Below are 23632 nucleotides of genomic sequence, written 5' to 3' on the forward strand. Positions count from 1 at the left end.
GGAGTGGAAATTATGTTACAGCTATAGAGGGGATTTTGGTCAAATCTCACCCAGAATTTCTGAGTGCAGAAACTGAAGGAAGATCCCAGTCTGTGAAGTCAGAGATCGGTGCTTCAATCTGGTGAATACACTGTTGGACGGCAGGGAACCTTGGTTGGGGCAGTTCCCAGTTGTTGGGGAAGCCTTGTCTTTGGCCTATGCATCGGAGAATTGTGGATGTCTGTGATCTCCTCGATGTGTGGATTAAGACTTCCAGGCAGCAGCACAAACTTGGATTATTGCCCCTACGTCCACCCCATCATTATGAGAAGCCCTCTCTTGGCGATCGCTGTAGGAATAAAGCATTGACAAAAGAACACATTAGCCACAGTCTACATTTCCATCAGTACACCATCTTTACTACATTCAGATCATGCAGGAGGAAACCATTGGATGGATATTGGGCCTTTCAAATTATGTCTATGAAGCAATGCTTAGATTTTGCGTTAACGTTCAACCAATATTTCCTCAACAGTCAGGCATTAGTGCAAGATTGAATCTATAGTCAACCTGTTTAGCACAGTTCGGTCTCTTACTCTCTGCTCTAGGATGATATTAAGAAGAAACCTGGAATGCGTACAGTGCATCTTAGTACCTGTTAGAAGTGTCCCTATATGTTTCACAGTTACTTTCACCAGGGTTGTGTTGGTAACACGTCAACCATTTTGCACTCAGCAGGATCCCAGGTGTAGAAATGAGATGAATAAGCAGATCATTGTTCTGCTGGTAAAACCGGTTACTGAAGGAATGTTGGCCAGGACACTGGGAGAAATGGCTCCTCTTCAAATCCTAAACAGCCACATATGATCTTGGTTTAATGCCTCATTTGAAGAAAGAAGATCTTGCATTTCTCTAGCACCTTCCTCAGCCTCAAGATGTCCCATAAAGCTTTACGACCGATGAAGCACTTTTTTGATGTGCAGCCATTCTTGTACGCAGGAAACACAGCAGCCAATGTACATACAGTGAACTCCCACAAGCAGCAGTGAGATAATAACCAGATCATCTTTTGAACTGATTTTGGTTGAGGGACCAGGACACTGGGTAAAACGTTTCAGCTGTTTTTCGAAATAGTGCCACAGGATCTTTTGCGTCAAGTTGAGAGGATTTAATGTTTCAAACAAAGGAGGGCATCACTGGGAAGGTGGTATTCCTTCAATATGGCACTGCGGTGCCAGTTCAGAACATGTACTCAAGTCCTAGAGAGAGATTGTAACTCACAGCCAGTGATTCAGATGTGAGAATGCTACCAACCTGGCCAAGCTGATGGCTATTTTGTTTCAGCTCCAAGCTCTCCTCAGTCCTGTGATAGAGTAGATGGACAAAGCATCTGGATTCTTAGGTGGATGTACCACTGTTGTCATGTCTGTCTCTATACTGGATACTCTGCATAATGGGTCCTAGCAGACAATTCTATAAATATTTAATCGTTACAAGGTAAAACATTAAAATGTATTCATTCTTCAAAACACCTTGTTTTAATCGGTAGGCATATTTATATAATAGTACAACCTCCGTTTGATTTCATTGAATTCAAAGGAACATGTAAAGAGATTCAATGAACTGCCTCTTGAAGCACTCAATAGACCTTGTTCCCTAATTAGGTCCCAGTCAGTGATAGTCCAGTCAACATCTCCTCACTTACCTATTGCTGTTCTTTTGCTAACTTTACATATCAGGATGAGATTAACTACATTTTAAAACAATGGAATCTCTAAGAGTGAACTGTTTCATTGTCAAATAATTGATAGCGTTGGCATTTTGTTTAAACCCAATCTAAGTCGGCAGTAGGGCCAGTTAATTGTGAAAATGGCGAGTCAGGGTCTTCCTCTGGAGGGAGATTTTGAACAGCTGCAAATGGCAGGAAGGTGATGAAATCATTCCGGGCTAGGGAAACTGTGCAGCGCAAATGTGTTTAAATCTTGATTTTAAATTGCTCCCTATCTCTGTGACCATGTCCAGCCCTGCAATTCCCTAGAACAGTGTCCTGTTCCCCACACACATACACCACCACTCCATTTATCACACCATTGAGGGGCCCTGTCTGTACTCTAACTCCCTCCCTAAACTTCTTCACCTCTCTCCCCATCCTTAAGACACTCCTTAAAACCTTTGGTCACTTATTTTAATGACTCCTTCTTCCATTCAATATCAGCTATATCACATATTTCTGCTCAGACTCCTGTGAAGTGCCTTGAGACATTATCTGATATAGGTGCAAGTTGTTACAATAAGGTTTTCCTGCCACATCCTGTTTATTGGTGCTAGAATGATCCCTGAGACAGGATGTTTGAGAAGCACCAGTGAAATAGCAAAACCATAAAACCAAAAGAAAAGGTTCTCATGGGCTCAGAGTGTCCAAAGCACATCATACACACTCGTGTGCACACGGGCGTACACACACATATACACATATGTACACAGACATGTATACCCACACAGATAAACACTCACACATACAGACACGCTGATACACACATAGACAATCATAACTCACACATACAAACAAACACACACACATACAGACAATCACACACACAAACACACAGACACACATTTATTACTACGCAGGTTATTAGGCAGGCATTTATACATAGCAACAAAATAAATGACCAATGAAGCTATCTTGTGGGTGGAGGGGTAAATGTTGGTCAAGAAACTCCTCTGCTCTTCTCCTTGGTGTCAGCCATGCATTCTCATTTGAGTCTGAAGATTGTGGGTTCAAGCCCCACTCCAGAGATTTGAGCATTACTGCAAATCACCAGGAGTGCCATCACACCCCAGTATCTTCTTTATTCATACTCAGGATGACTGGGCTAAAATTTGATGCACATCCCTAGTTGCCCTTGAGAAAGTGGTGGTGAGCTGCCTTCTTGAATTGCTGCAGTCCATGTGGTGTAGGTACACCCACAGTGCTGTTAGGGAGGGGTTTCCTGGATTTTGACCCAGCAACAGTGAAGGAACGGCGATATATTTCTAAGTCAGGATGGTGCCAATGAGAAGCGGGCTGCTTTGTCCTCAATGATGTTCAACTTCTTGAGTGCTGTTAGAGCTGCACTCACCCAGGCACTTGGGACATATTCCATCATTGACTTGTAGATGAAGGATAGTCTTTGGGGAGTCAGGAGGTGTGTTACTCATTGCAGGATTCCCAGTCTCTGACCTGCCCTTATAGCCACAGTATTTATATGGCTGGCCCAGTTATGTTTCTGGTGAATGGTATCCCACAGATGTTAATGGAGGGGCTTCACAGCCAATGAGTTTCTTTTGAAATGTAGTCACTGTTAATATGTAAGAAACATGTGAGAAACGTAGCAGTCGGTCATTGCACAGAAAGCTGCCATGAATGAATGATCTATTAATTTTTTAGTGATGTTGATTCACATGTTGTTAGCCAGAAAATGAGGAGAAATCCCCTACTCTGGTTCAGATGGAACTTTTTACGTCAACTAGAAAAGGTAGACAGGACCTCGGTTTAAGATTTCTTCCGAAAGACAGTACAGCACTCCCTCAGTCCCACTCTGGGAAAGTCAGCCTGTGTTGTGTGCTTGAGTCGGGATTGGGGCCTCTACTAGTTCAGGTCAGTGGAAAGACCCTCTGTAGGGAGTACCCAATAGGCAATCCCAACCCCTCTGTTTCAGTGGCCTTGTTGGGGGTGAGCTGAGGACCAGAGACCATAGGATAATACAGAAGAGGGCCGGAATGGGCTGATCCAGGGGTGCGGCTCATGTGCAGCCCTTTGGCCCTACTCCTGCTACTGGGTCAGGCAGGAAAAGACTCCTTGGCCCATCCAACCTAACTGTTCGCAACAAGAGGTTCTGTTTTGAAATGGAGGAATGATCATGCTTCACCATTACATATCTTACCACTTGTTTGTTTAGTCAGGACTAACCCATGATTGAGTACTTTTCATTTCTTACAGAAATTGTGTTGACTTTCCTTGACCTCTGCCCTCCCCAGTGATTGTATGTTATGTCCTCGCCATCCACAGCAATCCAACTTTGGATTGGAAGCCAGGAGCTAAGGTATGGTTGTGGACCAATGCACCCTCTGGTTTTTTTGGAGTGGGTGGGTGATTTGTTTAAGTGCATGACCCCTTTAATTATTTTTGCACAGCTGCGTACACATGGTAAGTTAAAGGGGGCGACTTGTGCGAGGCCGGTGTGGGAACTTTAAGCCCCATGAGGCCACCCAGCTTAGAGGAAAAACACCTGAAGAGAGAACACTTATAGGGCTACAGGAAAGGACAGGGGAGTGGGACAAACTGAGTTGCTTTTGCAGAGAGCCAACATGGACCCGATGAGCTATTGGCCTCCTTCTGTGCTGTAACCATTCTATAATAATAGCTCCACTTTTGAAAGTAATTTATCCCTTAGCCTAACTTATTTTCCCCTTAGCGGTTAGAGTGGATGCTTGGGGTGGAGCAGAGGGGGGGTTTCCTACTTGTGGCCAGTCTGGCCAGAGCAGAACTTTGGATATAGGCTAAATAAATCAGTTCTGTTGAAGGGTCATGAGGACTCAAAATGTCAACTGTGCTCTTCTCCGCCGATGCTGCCAGACCTACTGAGTTTTTCCAGGTATTTCTGTTTCTGTTTTTGTTTTGGAAAATAGGCTGTTGGACACTGAGCTGACTGACAAATGAGACAGGAAGTGTTTGCTGATTTAGCAAGCTACAGACCTAAGGTTACTTGCAAACCATCAAACCCAGGTTGTTGTTAATTTAGAATTTCAAAATAAAATGCAAACCTTTAAAAGCCACAAACATTAACCACCTCTCATGAGCAAGACCACAGCTTCAGATCGCTTAAAGTCAGTTCCAAGAAAAGAACTTACTAAGTTAGAACTTACTAAGAACTTAGTAAGTTAGTTAAAAACCGCTTCACTGAAAATTTCTAAACCGGCCCCTGCAATAGAGCCAATAAAGTCACAGGGAATGTTTCACCTTCTCTTTGTGAGCTACACAACAAAAGCTCAGCAACATGACATTGGACTATGGGCAAGAGGACTGGGCATCGGGACAGTGGGATTGGGGGAGGGAGAGGAGAACTCAGATTTGGGTGGGGAAGGGGAGAGGGAGAAGAGGTAGAGACACTGAGGTTTAGAAGGGTGGAAAACTACATGAACTCGACTAGTCTTTACCATTTTAGTAGTTGTTTAAATCTCAAGTACTTGTCGAGGAAAATAATTTATTGGTACTGTGTTGAAATTCCATTTCACCTAATAAATCCCGTAGTTAATCAGGCTGATTAGCTTTCAAATGTGGAACAAGTTAGGTAACATCTATTAATTAAAAGATAAACTTTTTCTGGGTATAGGGTGATACAGAGCAAACACAGGTAGATGTGTTTTGGAGGGACAAATCAGCCATGATCTGATTGAATGGTGGAACCAGTTTGAGGGGTTGAATGACCTCCTGTTCCTAAGAAAAAACGCTGTCACTCTGGTCATAACCCAGAAGTGGCTTGGCCATTTCCACTAGAGTGAGGAGTATCTGTGACCAGTGCGTGAACTGAGTGACCACTGGCAGATTGGGCAGAGTATGTTAACAGGCCAAGCCCAGGCCTTTCATGATGTCAGTTAATATTGGGCAGTCACATTGCTCCAACAGGACAAAGCAAGTTGCCGATTTTTTTTTTTTAGATTGTTTACCTGTATTGATCTTTGTTAGAATTAGTGCTGTGGTCACCTCCAGATTTAGCTTTGGGAGTTAAAATTTTGCTTTACAGTTTGCAGCTAGCATGATGTTTTCTGGTATCTGAACTGAGTCTGAAAACAACAGCTTCACACCAAAGGCTTTATCAACCTCCTTACCCTCAAACAATTCCTTAGATATCAGACTAGTCCAGTTCATGTAGTTAGCTCGCCCCTGATCCCATGCCCATTTTGAACCTTCCTAATGTATTATCATAATGTGCTAGAGTGCAGGCAGGTCCTAAGAGAATCAATTGGAATCTACTTGGACTGAATTGTGTCTGTTATTGTGCAAGAGTTTCTTATTTATGAGTGGACCTTATGATGTACAAAGCTTGGTCACTCATGAGAATACATTTGGTTTTGGTGATCCTTAAATTAGTCTTTAACACAAAAAGAACATTGTGCGGAAGGAGCATTTAAAAATATATTTTCAGGTTACTCGCTGAACCCTGTTATATAGGGTCAGAGCACAAAACACTGGGGGCTGGGGAAAGAGGCTCAGTTGGGGTGGTGAGGAAAGAAACACAGGACTGGGGAGGATTGGAAAACACAGGATTAAAGAGGATGGGGAGAGGAACAAAGGACATGGGTGGCTGAGAAATCAGGAACCAGACTTGAAGGGTTGATGGAAGAGTACAGGACTCAAGATAGACAAGGAGGGCGCCTGGGCCAAGAAGGATCAGACACCACCAGGAGACACGCTGGAGCAACCTGGGAATAATCATTCACCCTGTGAGGGAAGCTCAGGCATCAGAACACAACTGAGATTGGTCGCTGAGTGTGATTGGGGAACAGTTTATCCTGTAAACCCTCAGCCTAGCACCTGTCATCTGATGTGACAAGAGGGGGCAGATTTTGTTCGTGTGATCATCTAAAACAGGTTATGGGAAAGTGGGCAGCTGAAGTCAAGGTGGTGAGATGCAAAACAGACTTCTGGCTCATCATACAAAGTCAAACTATAGCTGTGCATCATAGTAAGACGGAAATTTCCTTGAAGTAAATTTTCTTTGCTGAAGTTGAGGCTTAGATTCTGGAGTAAGTCACACTTGATATCCAAGAACTAGGAACCTCCAGATGACAGTCCCTCTAATTCACTTGATTTGTGTTTTATTTCCAGGCTCTAGGTTAAATAAATGTCTTTTGAACTGTTGTCCTCTCTGTTCCTTTTCACCAGGGCTATAGTTACCAAGTGACGAGTGCAGTTTGTGAGTGGCTAGTTGCGTTCAGCTTTAATTTCTTCTTCCTAACTTATATCAAGGAGTTTCAGGTAAGAATTGGTCTGTTATATTCAAGGTTACAAGGGTTCAGTGAGCTCAGCTGCCTCTTTGGGCAGATTTACACGGTGTTGGTGTGAAGCTGTTTCATGCTGGTAAAGACCCCACACTGCCCACATTCCAAATGTACTTCATTGTCTGTGCAGTGCTTTGGGACGTCAGTGAAAGGCGGGTTGTTCTTTTACTATAAGGTGCTGTCACACACAGCTGGTAGTTGCAATACAACATGCAAGAAGCATGACATCATCCAGGGCAAAGTAGCCTGCTTGAGTGGCACCCCATCCACCACCTTAAACATTCACTCCCTCCACCATTGTGGCAGCAATGTGTAAATCGTAAGATCACATGCTCCCCTCCAGGTCAATCACCAGCCTGACTTGGAAATATATCGCTGTTCCTTCACTGTCGCTGGGTCCCTGGAACTCCCTCCCTAACAGCACTGTGGGTGTACCTACACCACATGGACTGCAGCGGTTCAAGAAGGCAGCTCACCACCACCTTCTCAAGGGCAACTAGGGGCAGGCAATACATGCTGGCCCAGCCAGCGAAGCCCACATCTTGTGAATGAATAAAAAAAATAGGGGCAGGACTAGATCATCATCCAGCTTGCTCCACCATTCAATAAGATCACGGCTGATCTGACTGTGGCTTTAACTCCACGTTCCTGTTTGCGCCCCATAAATCTTGGCTCCCTTGCTAATAAAAATATCAGCCTCACTCAGCCTTCAATGTATTTAATGACCCAGCTTCCATTGTTCTCTGGGGAAGAAGATTCTCTGAGGAAATAAATTCCTCCTCATCTCTGGCTTAAATGGGAGACTTGTTAGTTTTTAAATGTGTCCCCTAGCTTTAGATTCCCCCACCAGAGGAAACATCTTCCCATCATCTACCCTGTCAATTTCCCTCAGAATCTTATATGATTCAATAATATCACCTCACATTCTTCTAAACTTCAATGAGTACATAGACCCAACTTGCTTAACCTTTCCTCTGAAGATAACCCCTTCATCCCAGGAATCAGCCTTGTGAACCTCTCTGAACTGCTTCCTATGCAGAATATCCCTCTTAAGTAAGGAGACAAGAAATGTACACAGTACTCCAGGTATGGTCTCAGGAATGCCCTGTACAGATGTGGCAAGATTTCCCTACTTTTATACTCCAGCCCCTTGCAGCAAAGGCCAACATTCCATGTGCCTTCCTAATCACTTGCTGTACCTGCATGTTAACCTTTGGCGATTCATATACGAGTTCACCCAGATCCCTCGGTGCTGTAGCATGCTGCAGTCTCTCTCCATTTAAATAATATTCTGGTTTTCTATTCTTCCTGTCAAAGTGGATAATCTCACATTTTCCAACATTATAATCCATTTTCCAAATTTTTGCTCACTCACTTAACCTAACAATATCCGTATCCTCCTCACAACTTGAATCATCTACAAAATGCATTACAGCAACTTGCCAACTCCCAAATCCATGACCTTTATCCCCTAGAAGTTCAAGGGCAGCAGACACATGGGAACACCACCACCTGCGAATTCCCTTCCAAGTCACTCACCATCCTGGCTCATAAATATATCACCATTCCTTCACTGCCATTGGGTCAAAATCCTGGAACTCCCTCCTTAACAGCACTGTGGAAGTACCTACACCACTTGGACAAGAAGGTAGTTCAAGAAGGCAGCTCACCACCACCTTCTCAAGGGCAACTAGGAATGGGCAATAAATGCTGGCCCAGCCAGCGAAGCCCACATCCCAGGAACAAATTTTAAAAAGTAGTTGAGAGGGTCAGTTCCTCCAAACATCGTGTCATTAGATTGCAGGAGTAAATGTCACTGGGAGCTGGGATTGGGCTCCCAAGTTTGCCTTGATACATCCCCTTCAAACCTCTCACGAGAATACATCTGCTTCATAGTAAGTGGGGAGCTCTGATCACTGCCAGCATCTCTGCCCTGCCCTTCTCCCCTCCCAACCACATGAATCTCTCTATAATTCACTCCTTACGCTAAAGCTGAACCTGAATTATTTCCTTAATCCGTGCTAGCCAGTCACTTGTTTGCACTCAACTGTTACCAAGTTAGAAAATGATTAACCCAGGAACCATATTAAAATTCTTAAGTTGAGATGTAGAAAGAGAAAATACCCTCTCCACTTATAACCTGTTGTTTCCCTCTGGTTTTCAACTCAAAGCTTTCTTTTAAATTAATTTTTGGGATGTACCACCACTGGCATTCATTGCTCATCCCTGCCTTCCCCAGGAATCAGTGGTGCTCCTTGAACCACTGGTAGTGAATGGGCAACAGTCACATGGTTTTCTAGGTCCATCAGAGGTCAATTAGAATTAACCAAGTTGGTGTGGGGACTTGTATCACGAATAGAAAGGAAGACCTGTATTTCTATAGCGCCTTTTGCAGCCTCAGGACATTCCAAAGTGCTTCACAGCCAATGAAGGACTTTCAAAATATAATCACTGTTGCAATGAAGGACACACAGTAGCCAATTTTGTGTACAGCAAGATCACACAGACAGCAATGAGATGAATGACCAGATAATCTGTTTTTAGTGATGTTGATTGAGGTCCAGACCCAGGTAAGGTTCACTTTGCTAAAGACATTAGTGAACCAATTGGGTTTTTTCATCAATTCAAGAGATTCATGATCACCTGTAACAACACCAGCTTTTTATTTCCCAATTTAAAAAAAAAAACTGAATTCAAATTTTCAAACTGCCTTGGTGAGATTTGAACTCACATTCTCTGGATTAATAATCAAGAATTTCCCATCTCCAATATTATTATAATTAAGAAATGAATACTGTTGGGAAAAAAAAGCAAAAAAAATCAGGTGATCAATAGCTTGGTCAAAGAGGTAGGTTTGAAGGAGCATCTTAAAGGAGGAGAGAGAGGTGCTAGAGAGAAATTCAGAGCTTGGAACCCAGGCAGCTGAAGCCTGGAACAGTCAGAATCAGAGATGTGCAAGGTGCAGCAAGTAAGGAATATAAAAGCAGTGAGAATGAAGGGCTCAAATAGCAGTGTTCCCAAACCACAGCTTAAACAATCACCTCATAAAATCCACCCGCAGATGTGTACACAGTTGCACAATATTGATATTTATATAATCAGAGAATATGCCTCCCATAAACCTTTGCTCCAAGATACATTACAGCCAGCCAGTCAGTTATCTTTTGAAGTATAGACACTGGTAGGAAACACAATAGTTTGCACACAAGAAGTTCCCACAAGTAGCAATAAGCCTATGAACAGGCTTACAGAATTACCTGGAAAAACTCAGCAGGTCTGGCAGCATCGGCGGAGAAGAAAAGAGTTGACGTTTTGAGTCCTCATGACCCTTCGACAGAACTTGAGTTCGAGTCCAAGAAAGAGTTGAAATATAAGCTGGTTTAAGGGGTGTGGGGGGGGGGGGGGCGGGGGGGGCGGAGAGAGAGAGAGAGAGAGAGAGAAGTGGAGGGGGTTGGTGTGGTTGTAGGGACAAACAAGCAGTGATAGAAGCCGATCATCAAAAGATGTCACCAACAACAGAACAAAAGAACACATAGGTGTTAAAGTTGGTGATATTATCTAAACGAATGTGCTAATTAAGAATAGATGGTAGGGCACTCAAGGTATAGCTCTAGTGGGGGTGGGGAGAGCATAAAAGATTTAAAAATATTTAAAAATAATGGAAATAGGTGGGAAAAGAAAAATCTATATAATTTATTGGAAAAAAACAAAAGGAAGGGGGAAACAGAAAGGGGGTGGGGATGGAGGAGGGGGCTCACGACCTAAAGTTGTTGAATTCAATATTCAGTCTGGATGGCTGTAAAGTGCCTAGTCGGAAGATGAGGTGTTGTTCCTCCAGTTTGCGTTGGGCTTCACTGGAACAATGCAGCAAGCCAAGGACAGACATGTGGGCAAGAGAGCAGGGTGGAGTGTTAAAATGGCAAGCGACAGGGAGGTTTGGGTCATTCTTGCGGACAAACCACAGGTGTTCTGCAAAGCGGTCGCCCAGTTTACGTTTGGTCTCTCAAATGTAGAGGAGACCACATTGGGAGCAACGAATACAGTAGACTAAGTTGGGGGAAATGCAAGTGAAATGCTGCTTCACTTGAAAGGAGTGTTTGGGCCCTTGGACGGTGAGGAGAGAGGAAGTGAAGGGGCAGGTGTTGCATCTTTTGGCGTGGGCATGGGGTGGTGCCATAGGAGGGGGTTGAGGAGTAGGGGGTGATGGAGGAGTGGACCAGGGTGTCCCGGAGGGAGCGATCCCTACGGAATGCCGATGGGGGGGGTGAAGGGAAGATGTGTTTGGTGGTGGCATCATGCTGGAGTTGGCAGAAATGGCGGAGGATGATCCTTTGAATGAGGAGGCTGGTGGGGTGATAAGTGAGGACAAGGGGGACCCTATCATGTTTCTGGGAGGGAGGAGAAGGCGTGAGGGCGGATGCGCGGGAGATGGGCCGGACACGGTTGAGGGCGCTGTCAACGACCGTGGGTGGAAAACCTCGGTTAAGGAAGAAGGAGGACATGTCAGAGGAACTGTTTTTGAAGGTAGCATCATCGGAACAGATGCGACGGAGGTGAAGGAACTGAGAGAATGGGATGGAGTCCTTACAGGAAGCGTGGTGTGAGGAGCTGTAGTCGAGGTAGCTGTGGGAGTCGGTGGGTTTGTAATGGATATTGGTGGACAGTCTATCACCAGAGATTGAGACAGAGAGGTCAAGGAAGGGAAGGGAAGTGTCAGAGATGGACCATGTGAAAATGATGGAGGGGTGGAGATTGGAAGCAAAATTAATAAATTTTTCCAAGTTCCGACGAGAGCATGAAGCAGCACCGAAATAATCATCGATGTACCGGAGAAAGAGTTGTGGAAGGGGGCTGGAGTAGGACTGGAACAAGGAATGTTCCACATACCCCATAAAGAGACAGGCATAGCTGGGGCCCATGCGGGTACCCATAGCCACACCTTTTATTTGGAGGAAGTGAGAGGAGTTGAAGGAGAAATTGTTCAGTGTGAGAACAAGTTCAGCCAGACGGAAGAGAGTAGTGGTGGATGGGGATTGTTTGGGCCTCTGTTCGAGGAAGAAGCTAAGGGCCCTCAGACCATCCTGGTGGGGGATGGAGGTGTAGAGGGATTGGACGTCCATGGTGAAGAGGAAGCGTTTGGGGCCAGGGAACTGGAAATTGTTGATGTGACGTAAGGTGTCAGAGGAATCACGGATGTAGGTGGGAAGGGACTGGACGAGGGGAGAGAGAAAGGAGTCAAGATAACGAGAAATGAGTTCTGTGGGGCAGGAGCAAGCTGAGATGATCGGTCTACTGGGGCAGTTCTGTTTGTGGATTTTGGGTAGGAGATAGAGGCGGGCCGTCCGAGGTTGGGTGACTATCAGGTTGGAAGCTGTGGGAGGAAGATCCCCAGAAGAGATGAGGTCAGTGACAGTCCTGGAAACAATGGCTTGATATTCAGTGGTGGGGTCATGGTCCAGGGAGAGGTAGGAGGAAGTGTCTGCGAGTTGACACTCAGCCTCCGCGAGGTAGAGGTCAGTGCGCCAGACAACAACAGCACCACCCTTGTCAGCGGGTTTGATGACAATGTCAGGGTTGGACCTGAGAGAATGGAGTGCAGTAAGTTCAGGGAGAGACAGGTTAGAATGGGTGAGAGGAGCAGAGAAATTGAGACGACTAATGTCGCGCCGACAATAAATTATATAGATTTTTCTTTTCCCACCTATTTCCATTATTTTTAAATATTTTTAAATCTTTTATGCTCTCCCCACCCCCACTAGAGCTATACCTTGAGTGCCCTACCATCCATTCTTAATTAGCACATTCGTTTAGATAATATCACCAACTTTAACACCTATGTGTTCTTTTGTTCTGTTGTTGGTGACATCTTTTGATGATCTGCTTCTATCACTGCTTGTTTGTCCCTACAACCACACCAACCCCCTCCACTTCTCTCTCTCTCTCTCCCTCTCCCACCACCCTCCCACACACCTTAAACCAGCTTATATTTCAACTCTTTCTTGGACTCGAACTCAAGTTCTGTCGAAGGGTCATGAGGACTCGAAACATCAACTCTTTTCTTCTCCGCCGATGCTGCCAGACCTGCTGAGTTTTTCCAGGTAATTCTGTTTTTGTTTTGGATTTCCAGCATCCGCAGTTTTTTTGTTTTTATCTATGAACAGGCAATCTGTTTTAGTGATATTGGTTCAGGGATAAATACTGGTGAACTCGCCTGCTCTTTCTGGAATAGTCCCTGTGCGATCTTCTACATTCACCTGAGAGGGCAGACAAGGCCTCAGTTAAAGTCTCGCCTGAAAGGTGGCACCTCTGACAGTGCAGCGCTCCCTCAGTACTGCACTGAGAGTGTCAGCCTAGATTATGTGCTCAAGTCCCTGGAGTAGGACTTGAACCCACGACCTTCTCTCTCAAAGGTAAGGGTGCTACCATTGAATCGGATACCCACTTTTTTATTTCTATGTCCTGATATATCGCCTATCTGACATTGGTCTACAGCCGGAGCGGCCGGCTGCAAGCTTGATAGAATTGAACAATGCTTGTCTGAGTCACTGTGAATCAATGTTTCTTTTCTTTCTGTTTAACAGACATTCACTATAAACGTGCAAATAGTGTTACTTCAAGACTCGCATGATGAATCATACAATAGATTATAAAAGCCACTTCGCTGTCTCCCGTCAGTGTGTTCAGTGGCCATTTCTGGGGCCAGGGCAGATGTTAAAAGGTTAAGGACACCATCAGTATCCTTGTCTGTCCTTTTTTTAATGGTTTGCATGTTATTATAACCACTCCTATAACCTCCTCCAACAACAACTTGCATTATATGGCATCTTTAAAGTAGTAAAATGTCCCAAAGTCCATCACAGAAACATTATCAGACAAAAATTGACACTGAGCCAAAAAAGGGGACCTTAGGACAGATGACGACAAACTTGGTTAAACTGGTGAATTTTATAGGAATGGAATTCCAAAGCTGGCATCTTAGCTATCTGAAGGTGCAACCACCAAAGATGGGCCAAGAGAAGTTGCAGTTGCACAAGAGGTCAGAGTTTGAGAAATGCTGTTCTCAGAGGGTTGTATAGCTGAAGGGAAGGAGGAGAAGACATCATGGAGGGAATTCAAACTCTAGAGTACAAAATCAAGATGTTTAACCGAGAGCCATGGTGGGTCAGTGAACATAGAGGGTGATGGGTGAATGGGTCTTGGTGCAGGATGTGGAGTTTCGGAAGAGTTTGTTTATGGAGGCTGGAATGTGGGAGGTTGGCCAGGTGTGCAACTGAATGGTCGAGTTTGGATGTAACAAAAGAATGGCTGACAGTTTCAGCGGCGGATGAGCTGAAGCAGGCCTGGAGACAGACGATGTTACGATGGAAGCATTCTTAGTGATGGAGAAGATATGAAGCTTATCTCAGGGCCAGTTATGACACCAAGGTTGCTAAGAGTCAGTGGCAAGGGAATGGAGTGCGCCGCGGGAACCAAAACAACAGCTTTGATCTTCCCAATATTTAACGGAGGTGAATTTCTGCTCGACTGGATATTGGGACAAATGGTCTTACAACGTGCTAGGCACGGGAAGGGTTGAGAGTTGGTGGTGAGGTAGAGCTGGCTGTCATCAGCGTACATATTGAAACTGAGGCTGTATTTTCGAATGCTGTTGCCAAGGGGCAGCATGCAGATGAGAAATGGGAGGGGGTCGAGGATAGATCCTTCGGACACTCCACTCATCACTTGACATCCAACCCCAGTATGATTCCAACTGTGAACTTCCTCAAGATGTTTTGCTACTTTAAATTTGCTTTGCATATTGTTATATTCATTTGATGGTAATCCAGCTAGCTTCTAAATGATGTTTGACTAGCCAGAATCTCACTGACCCATTTACACACCAAAAACCTGAGTCCAAACAATCTGGCTCTGGTTTGTTTAAACACCACAAACTGAAACCGAGTAGGTCTTACCTTCATGGTGAGTTTGGACAGCTAATTTAAGACAGCCATTCCAAATCTGTTCTCACCTCCTCTTCCTGTGATGCACTGACGTCATAACACTGCCTAAAAAAGGCGGCAAAAGTTCAGAACCCAAACTGCTAAGGGCTGCATTCACACTGCAGTGAAAACCTACAGTTCAAATGTGAAACCACTGCTGCTGTTCCAGGGTGCTCATTAGGCAGACCATCTATCTCAGTCCATGTTTACAACAACTTCGTAGGAGTATTATCAAACCCAAATTTGACACCAAGTCATGTAGACTTATAAGGACAGTTGACAAAAATCTTGGTCAAAGAGGAGGGGAAGTAGAGAGGCAGAGAGGCTTAAGGAGGGAATTCCATAGCTTGAGTCCTGGACCGCTGAAGGCACGATTAAATCAAGCAGGTGGCCAGAACTGAATGAACACAGAGATTGCAGAGGATTACAGGGCTGGAGGAAGTTATAGAGATAAGAAAGGATGAGATCATGGAGGGATTTGAACAAAAGGATGAGAATGTTAAACCTGAGGTGTTGTTAGATTGGGATGAACAGGGTGGGGGCCGGGGACTTGGTGTGGATCAGGATACGCAGAGTTTTGGATGAGCTGAAGTTTAAGGGGAGTGCAAAGTGTGAGGCTGGCCAGGAGAACATTGAAACAGTTGAATCTGGAGGGAACAAAAGCATGGATGAGTGTTTCAACAGCAAATGTACTGACCTTACAGTCACAGCTGAATACTACCTTGGTGAATAAATGAGCCCTTACAGTGTAAAAGTAAAGAATGCTACCTCTAAACTTTGAACACAACTTTCTAATAGATATATCAAAATTGATTGGGTTAATCTTGATACTGGATCATTCTGACAGAATCAGGGAGGGATAAGGAGTAAATGACTCTTTTTTGAATAATAATTCCTCCTATGTGTTAAATCATGTCTTCTGTATGTGAATTGTAGTTTTTAAAATTGATGAGTACAGTATTAGAATACTGCTTGTCCAAGTGATTGAACTTCATTTAAAATGTTGACAGTCATTAGGCTGATACCTATTTTACTCCACAAAATGTTTCACTACAGTGTTTGATACAATATATTTTATTAATAAACAATATTTTATCAAATCATGTTTGTCGTTTTCTTTCTTTGACTGTACCACCCCGCCTCTAAATGCTTCACGCCCACCTGCCCACCCCCACCCCACACCCACCCCCACCCCACACCAACAACTTCTCTTAAATTCAGTGATTTCTGCAAACAAGACTTCCCAGCCTTGGTATTTTCTTTTGACAACAAAGTGGGAATTCGGTGCAGAGGGGAAGAGGTGCTCTTTGCATTTTTTCTTTGCTATCCAACTTCTTAAATCTTCAAGACCACTAAAGAGTGGTCTTGCCCTGCTGCAACAGTAGAGGCTACAAGGGAGAGGAATGACTGGTAAGTAGTGGGTAAGGTTGGGTAAGTATTTACTACTTTTATCGCTTATAGTTTAAGGTCTTTTTTGTGGTTTATAGTTTGTATATTCTGTAGTAATGAGGATCAGGAAAGAAGGGCCCGACAGTAATTGATTTAAAAGGTTTAATTTAAAGGGATAATTCATGGCAGGAGAGCTCAGAGCCATGGTGTGCTCCTTGTGCTCCATGTGGGAAGCTGGGAACATTTCCAGTGTCTGGGACCAGCATGTGTGCAGGAAGTGTGTCCAGCTACAGCTCCTGGAAGCTTGGGTTTCAGAGCTGGAACAGCAGCTGGGGACACTGTGGAGTATCCGCGAGTCTGAGAGCATCGTGGATAGCACGTTTAGAGAGGTGGTCACACCGCAGCTGGAGGGACTTGAGGAAGGAAGGGAATGGGTGACCACCAGGCAGTCCAAGGGAAACAGGCAGGTAGTTCAGGAGTCCCCTGGGGTCCCGCTCAGAAATTGGTATTCTGTTTTGGAGGCTGATGAAGGAGCTGGTTCTTCCAGGGAGTGCAGATAGAGCCAATATTCTGGCTTGTCTGTATAGGAAGGGAGAAAGAGAGGAAGAGCAATAGTAATTGGGGATTCTATAGTCAGGGGAACAGATAGGTGCTACTGTGGCCATCAACATGACTCCAGGATGGTATGTTGCCTCCTTGGTGCCAGGGTCCGGGATGTCACTGAACAGATTCAGGGCTTCCTGAAGAGGGAGGGTGATAAGGTAGAGGTCGTGGTACATGTTGGTACCAATGACGTAGGTAGAAAGAGGGATGAGGTCTTGCATCAAGAATTCAGGGAGTTAGGCAGTAGACTAAAAAGCAAGACCTCTTAGGTTGTAATCTCTGGATTACTCCCAGTGCCACATGCAAGCGAGCTCAGAAATAGGAGAATAGCGCAGATGAATATGTGGCTTAAGAGTTGATGCAGGAGAGAGGGCTTTAGGTTCTTGGATCACTGGGACCTTTTCTGGTGAAAGTGTGAACCTGTACAAACGGGACGGTTTACATCTGAACCAGAGCGGGACTAACATCCTTGCGGGCGGGTTTGCTAGTGCTATTGGGAGGAGTTTAAACTAATTCGGCAGGGGGAGGGGACACAATGTTAGCAGGATAGGATCACATCATAATACAGTAAAACAATCAAGTCAGAGGGAGTAGAGCTGCAATAAGTTTCAAGGGAGTAAGGCAAGGCTGGATGTTTTAATGCCAGGAGTATTACAGGTAAAATGGATGAGTTAAGGGTGAGGATTGACATGTGGAATTGTGATATAGTAGCCATCACTGAGACGTGCTTGAGGGAAGGGCAGGATTGGCAGCTCAACATTCTGGCACATAGAATCTTCAGGTGAGACAGGAGAGGGGTTAAAAGAGGAGGAGGCATTGCATTATTAGTTAAGGAATCAGTACTGCAGTAAGGAGAGATGATATCTTGGAGGGGGCATCGAATGAAGCTTTGTGGGTAGAGCTTAGGAATAAAAAAGGGGCAGCCACATTGTTAGGTGTTTATTATAGACCCCCAGATAGTCGGCAGGAAATTGAGGAGCATATATGTGCACAATTTGTGGAGGTGTGTAAAAACAATAACAATAGGGTAATTATATTAGGTGATTTCAACTTTCCCAACATTAATTGGGATAGACATAGTGTTAAGGGCTTGGATGGAGTGGATTTCTTGAAATGTGTACAGGAGAACTTTTTAGGTCAATATGTAGAGGGTCCAACAAGGGACGGTGCATTGCTGGACCTAATTCTGGGGAATGAAGCTGGACAGGTGGCTGAGGTGGTGGTGGGGGAGCATTTTAGTGATAGCGACCACAACATGGTACAGTTTAAGCTTGTTATGGACAAAGAAATAGACAAGTTGCAAAAAAATGTTTTGGATTGGGGGAGAGCGGATTTTAGTAAAATAAGGCAGGATCTGGCCAAGGTAGACTGGGAACAGCTATTTGTGGGGAAATCTACGGAAAAGCAGTGGGGGGCGTTCAAAAAGGAAATGGAGAGGGTACAGGCTCAACATGTTCCCGCTAGGGTGATAGGAGGGAGTAACAAGCCCAGAGAACCATGGATAACCAGAGATATTCAGGTTACGATGAGAAGGAAAAGAGGCTTTTAGCAGGTACAAGGGAAGCAAATCAAAGGAGGCATTAGTGGAGTACAGACAGTGCAGGGTGGAGCTTAAGAAAGCAATTAGGAGAGCAAAGCAGGGATATGAGAAAGCTCTGGCTGGTAAAAGTAGGGAAAATCTCAAGATATTCTATAAGTATATCAATGGGAAGAAGATAGCCAGGGAAAGAGTAGGGCCCATTAGGGACCAAGGGGGCAATCTATGGGTGGAGCCAGAGGACATTGGTAGAACTACAGTCCAGTGAGTCTCACGTCAGTGGTAGGGAAACTATTGGAGAAAGTTCTGAAGGAGAGTATCTATCTCCACTTGGGGAAGCAAGATTTGATCAGGGATAGTCAGCATAGCTTTGTCAGAGGGAGGTCATGCTTAACAAGTTTGATTGAATGCTTTGAGGAGGTGACCAGTTGTGAGATGGGGGTAGTGCAGTTGATGTAGTTTATATGGATTTCAGCAAAGCCTTTGACAAGGTCCCACATGGGAGACTTATAAAGAAGGCAATTACACATTGGATACAGGGTAATTTAATAAGGTGGATTCAAAATTGGCTTAGTTGTAGGAGACAGAGGGTGATGACAGAAGGATGCTTTAGTGACTGGAAGCCAGTGTCCAGTGGCGTACCACAGAGATCTGTGCTCAGTCCCCTATTATTTGTCATTTAAATAAACGACATAGATGACTATGTAGGGGGTAGGATTGGTAAGTTTGCAGATGACACAAAGGTTGGCCAGGTGGTTAACAGTGAGGTTGAGTGTCTTGGGCTACAGGAAAATATAGACAGAATGGTCAAATGGGCAGATAAGTGGCAGAGGAATTTAGCCCTGAAAAGTGTGAGGTGATACACTTTGGAAGGAGTAATTTGACAAGGAAGTATTCAATGAATGGCATGACACTAGGAAGTTCTGAGGAACAAAGGGATCTTGGCGTGTGTGTCCATAGATCTCTGAAGGTGGAGGGGCATGTTAGTGGGGTGGTGAAAAAGGCATATGGGACACTTGCCTTTAGCAATCGAGGCATAGATTACAAAAGTAGGGAGGTCATGTTGGATTTGTATAGAACCTTGGTGAGGTCACAGCTGGAGTACTGTGTGCAGTTCTGGTCACCACATTATAGGAAGGATGTGATTGCACTGGAAGGGGTACAGAGGAGATTCACCAGGATGTTGCCTGGGATGAAACATTTAAGTTATGAAGAGAGGTTGGATAGACTTGGGTTGTTTTTGTTGGAGCAGAGAAGACTGAGGGGCGACCTGATCGAGGTGTACAAGATTATGAGGGGCATGGACAGGGTGGATAGGGAGCAGCTGTTCCCCTTAGTTGAAGGGTCAGTCATGAGGGGACACGTTCAAGGTGAGGGGCAGGAGGTTTAGGGGGGATGTGAGGAAAAACTTTTTTACCCAGAGGGTGGTGACGGTGTGGAATGCGCTGCCTGGGAGGGTGGTGGAGGCGGGTTGCCTCACATCCTTTAAAAAGTACCTGGATGAGCATTTGGCACATCATAACATTCAAGGCTGTGGGCCAAGTGCTGGTAAATGGGGTTAGGTAGGTAGGTCAGGGGTATCTCATGTGTCAGTGCAGACCCGATGGGCCGAAGGGCCTCTTCAGCACTGTGTGATTCTGTGATTAATGTTTCACGGAGCATTATAGAGCAAAGTGTGACATCGAGTCATATGTGCAGATATTAGGTCAGATGACCAAAACCTTCATCAGAGGTAGGTTTTAAGGAGGGTCTTAAAGGAGGAAAGCGAGGTAGAGAGACGGAGAGGCATAGGGAGGGAATTCCCGAGCTTAGGGCCCAAACAACCAATGGTAGCGCAATTAAAATCAGGGATGCTCAAGAGGCCAGAATTAAAGCTGTGCCCATGTCAGAGGTAGAGAGGGGAGAGGCCGTGGAGAGATTTGAAAAGAAGGATGAGAATTTTAAAATCAAGACATTGCTTGACTGGGAGCCATTGTAGGTCAGCGAGCACAGGGGTGATAGGGAACAGGACTTGCTGCGAGTTAAGACACAGACAGCAGAGTTTTGGATGACCTCAAGTTTACACAGAGTGGAATGTGGGAGACCAGCCAGGAGTGCAATGGAATAGTCGAATGTGGAGGTAACAAAGGTACGAAAGAGGATTTCAGCAGCAGCTGAGGTGGGGCAATGTCAGGTGATGTTACAGAGGTGGAATAGGTGGTCTTAGTGATGGCATGAATGCAAGCTCATAAACTTATCTTGGGGTCAGATGTGACGCTGAGGTCAATCTTGGGGTTGAATGTGACACCAAGGTTGTGAACAGACTGGTTTAATCTTAGAGTGCCAGCAGGGAGAGGGAGGGAGTTGGTAGCTAGGGAACGGAGTTTGGAGGAAATTTCTGTTCATCCAGTACTGGATGTTGGATAAGTGATAGTGGAGGAGTTGAGAGATGTGGTGGTGAGTGTACATGCGAACACTGACACTGTTTTTGGATGGGGCTGTATGTAGATGAGAAGTAGGAGGGGGCCAAGGATAGATCCTTGGGTGACACCAGAGGTAACGGTGCAGGAGCAGGAAGAGAAAGCATTGTAAGTGATTCACTGGCGATGATTTTGATAGGTAAGAATGGAATCAGGTGATGGACGACAGGTAAGAGGTGTTGGAGGAGGACGGTATGGTCGAACATGTCAAAAGCTGCAGACAGGTCAAGAAGAACGAGAAGGGAAAGTTTACCTTTGTCACAGTCGCGTAGGATGTCATGATCCAGAATATGAACGGATAAAACACAACAGAGCCCGTTAGTTTACATTGCAGCTTAAATGAAGACAATGGACAGCAGCACCCTCAGCTGGTTCAAAGACTGAATGGCAGCCACATATGGCAAAATTAGTATCTACAATTTGCTGTTTGTATTGGCGAATGATCACAACTTGTACTTACACACTACCTTTAACGTAAATGTCCCAAAGCTCTTCACAGGAATGGTAAGAACAGAACATTAGAAATAGGAGCACAAGTAGGCCACTCCACTTCTTGACACCGCACCCAATTCCATGAGATTCAGGCTGATCTTCAACCTCAACTCCACCTTCCCGCACTATCTATATCCCTTGTTATCCAAAAAATCTATCATCTTCCATCTTGAATGTGCTCAACAAGCAATCATTCACAGCTCTCTGGGATAGAAAGTTCCAAAGGTTCATAACCCTCTGATTGAAATTCTTCTCATCTCAGTCCTAGTTGGCCTGCCCCTTATCCTGAGACTGTGGCCTTGTGTTCAGATTGCCCCCAGCCAGGGGAAACAATCTCTCAGTAGCTACCCTATCAAGCCCCTAACGAATGTTATATATTTCAATGAGATCACCTCTCATTGTTCCAAACTCCAGGAATTATAGGCCCATTCTACGCAATCTCTCCTCATCACAGGAATCCACCCAATGAACCTTTGTTGCACTTCCAAGATAAACGTTTTGTTCCTTTGACAGGGAAACCAAAACTGCACACAATTATCAAACAGAATTTGAAAAGTGAGCTACATATTAGAGCAGGTAACAAAAATTTAGTCCACAAGACAGGTCTTAGGCCCAGGCATCTGGAGGTACAGCCGCTAATCATGGAGTAAAATCGGGGATGCTCCAGAGGCCAAAATTTGATGGGCACCTGATGCCTCAAAGGGTTGTACAATGTTACAGAGATAGAGAGGAAAGAGCATGAAGGGATGGGAACAAGAGTGGGAACTTTAAAATTGAGGTGTTGCTGGACTGGGATCCATTGGAGGCCAACAAGCACGAGGTGATGGGTGAACAGGCCTTGGTCTGAGTTAGGGCAACAGAGCTTTGGGTGAGCTCAGGTTTATGATAGAGCGGATGACAGAAAATCATCAGACCACTTGTTTACAACATTCCTGTCTGATGTTTAACGCTGTCATCAATCCATTCAAGCAGATTAGCAACTTTGTTAAATTACGGACAGAGGAGCCTATGACCAACTTGCCAATTTCCTGAGTGATTATTACCAGTGGGAATCAGAACAGTCATGATGGGCTGAATGGCTTCCGTCTGTGCTGTATCATTCTGAGTCTAAGTTCTAGGCTTCAGAGTCAGATAAAAACCATTCTGAAGTATTAGATCAGCTGATGTCTAAGTGTTTTTTTAAATGGCTGGGAGTGGCCACACATATACTTTATATTTTCATCAACCCTAGGTGTCAAATCAAATATATTTACATTATGACCCCTCTTGACTGGAACAGGAAGCCATTCAGCCCCTTGAGCCTGCCTTGTTAGTCAAATAATCAATGGCATATCATTTTAACTCCATCTGCCCACCTTGGTTCCATAATCATTACTAATTTCAGTTTTGAAAACTTTAGTTGATCCCCAGACTCAAAAGCTTTATAGGGGAGAGAGTTCCAGATTTCCAATAGCCTTTGTGTGAGGAGGTCCTTCCTGATTTCGCCCCAGTTTGGCTTAGCTCTAGTTTTAATATTGTGTCCCTTTGTTCTGGACTCTCCGCAAAGAGAAAATAGTTTCCCTCTGCCCAATCAATTAATTTTAAACACCTCAATTGGATCATTCCTTAATCTTCAATACTATAGGGAATACAGGCTTGGTCTATGCAACTTGTCCTCAATTTAACACTTTTAAATGCATGTAATTCTGGTGAATCTGTGTTGCAATATAATCTTCCCAAGGTGTCGTGCCCAGAACCGAATGCACATCTCTAAATGGGGTCTAACCAGATCTCTGCACTAAGATAGCACTTTGCAATTGTCATGAAAAGCAGATTACAGCCACGAATTACTTATGGGCATATTGAGCTTTTTAAGGAAAATGTGCATTTTTAAAGAAATACAAACAAGGACACTGAGCAAAAGATGGCTGATAATGTAAAGTGACCACTTTCTGGAAAATTCCTATGTGGATTATACTGACAGACCTGTCCTGAGAGAACATAGAATGTCGCAACTGAAAAGGTGTCAGCCTTCTTCAAGCAGAGACACTTGAAAGGGAGTTAGGAAAGATGCAAAAGACTGAACTTTAATCTCCTGTGGTTGCAGAAACAAAAGACTGATTATCAACAGACCTTGGGCGCAAGACATGGTTTTTTTCAAGTACAGGAAT

General features: G+C 44.5%; 1 protein-coding gene across 1 annotated transcript in view; it reads left to right on the forward strand.

The window, feature by feature from the left end:
* dram1 (DNA-damage regulated autophagy modulator 1) overlaps window positions 1–16102 on the forward strand; it is a 34164-nt gene extending 18062 nt beyond the window's left edge. The window contains exons 5-7 of the mRNA XM_041216498.1: window positions 4000–4064; window positions 6908–7000; window positions 13605–16102. Of these exons, the coding sequence (XP_041072432.1) occupies window positions 4000–4064; window positions 6908–7000; window positions 13605–13673 (227 nt within the window). The 3' untranslated portion in view covers window positions 13674–16102. The remainder of the gene's footprint in view (window positions 1–3999; window positions 4065–6907; window positions 7001–13604) is intronic.
* The last annotated feature ends 7530 nt before the right edge of the window (window positions 16103–23632 follow it).

Source organism: Carcharodon carcharias, chromosome 21, assembly GCF_017639515.1.
Source record: "Carcharodon carcharias isolate sCarCar2 chromosome 21, sCarCar2.pri, whole genome shotgun sequence".
Classification (NCBI taxonomy): domain Eukaryota; kingdom Metazoa; phylum Chordata; class Chondrichthyes; order Lamniformes; family Lamnidae; genus Carcharodon; species Carcharodon carcharias.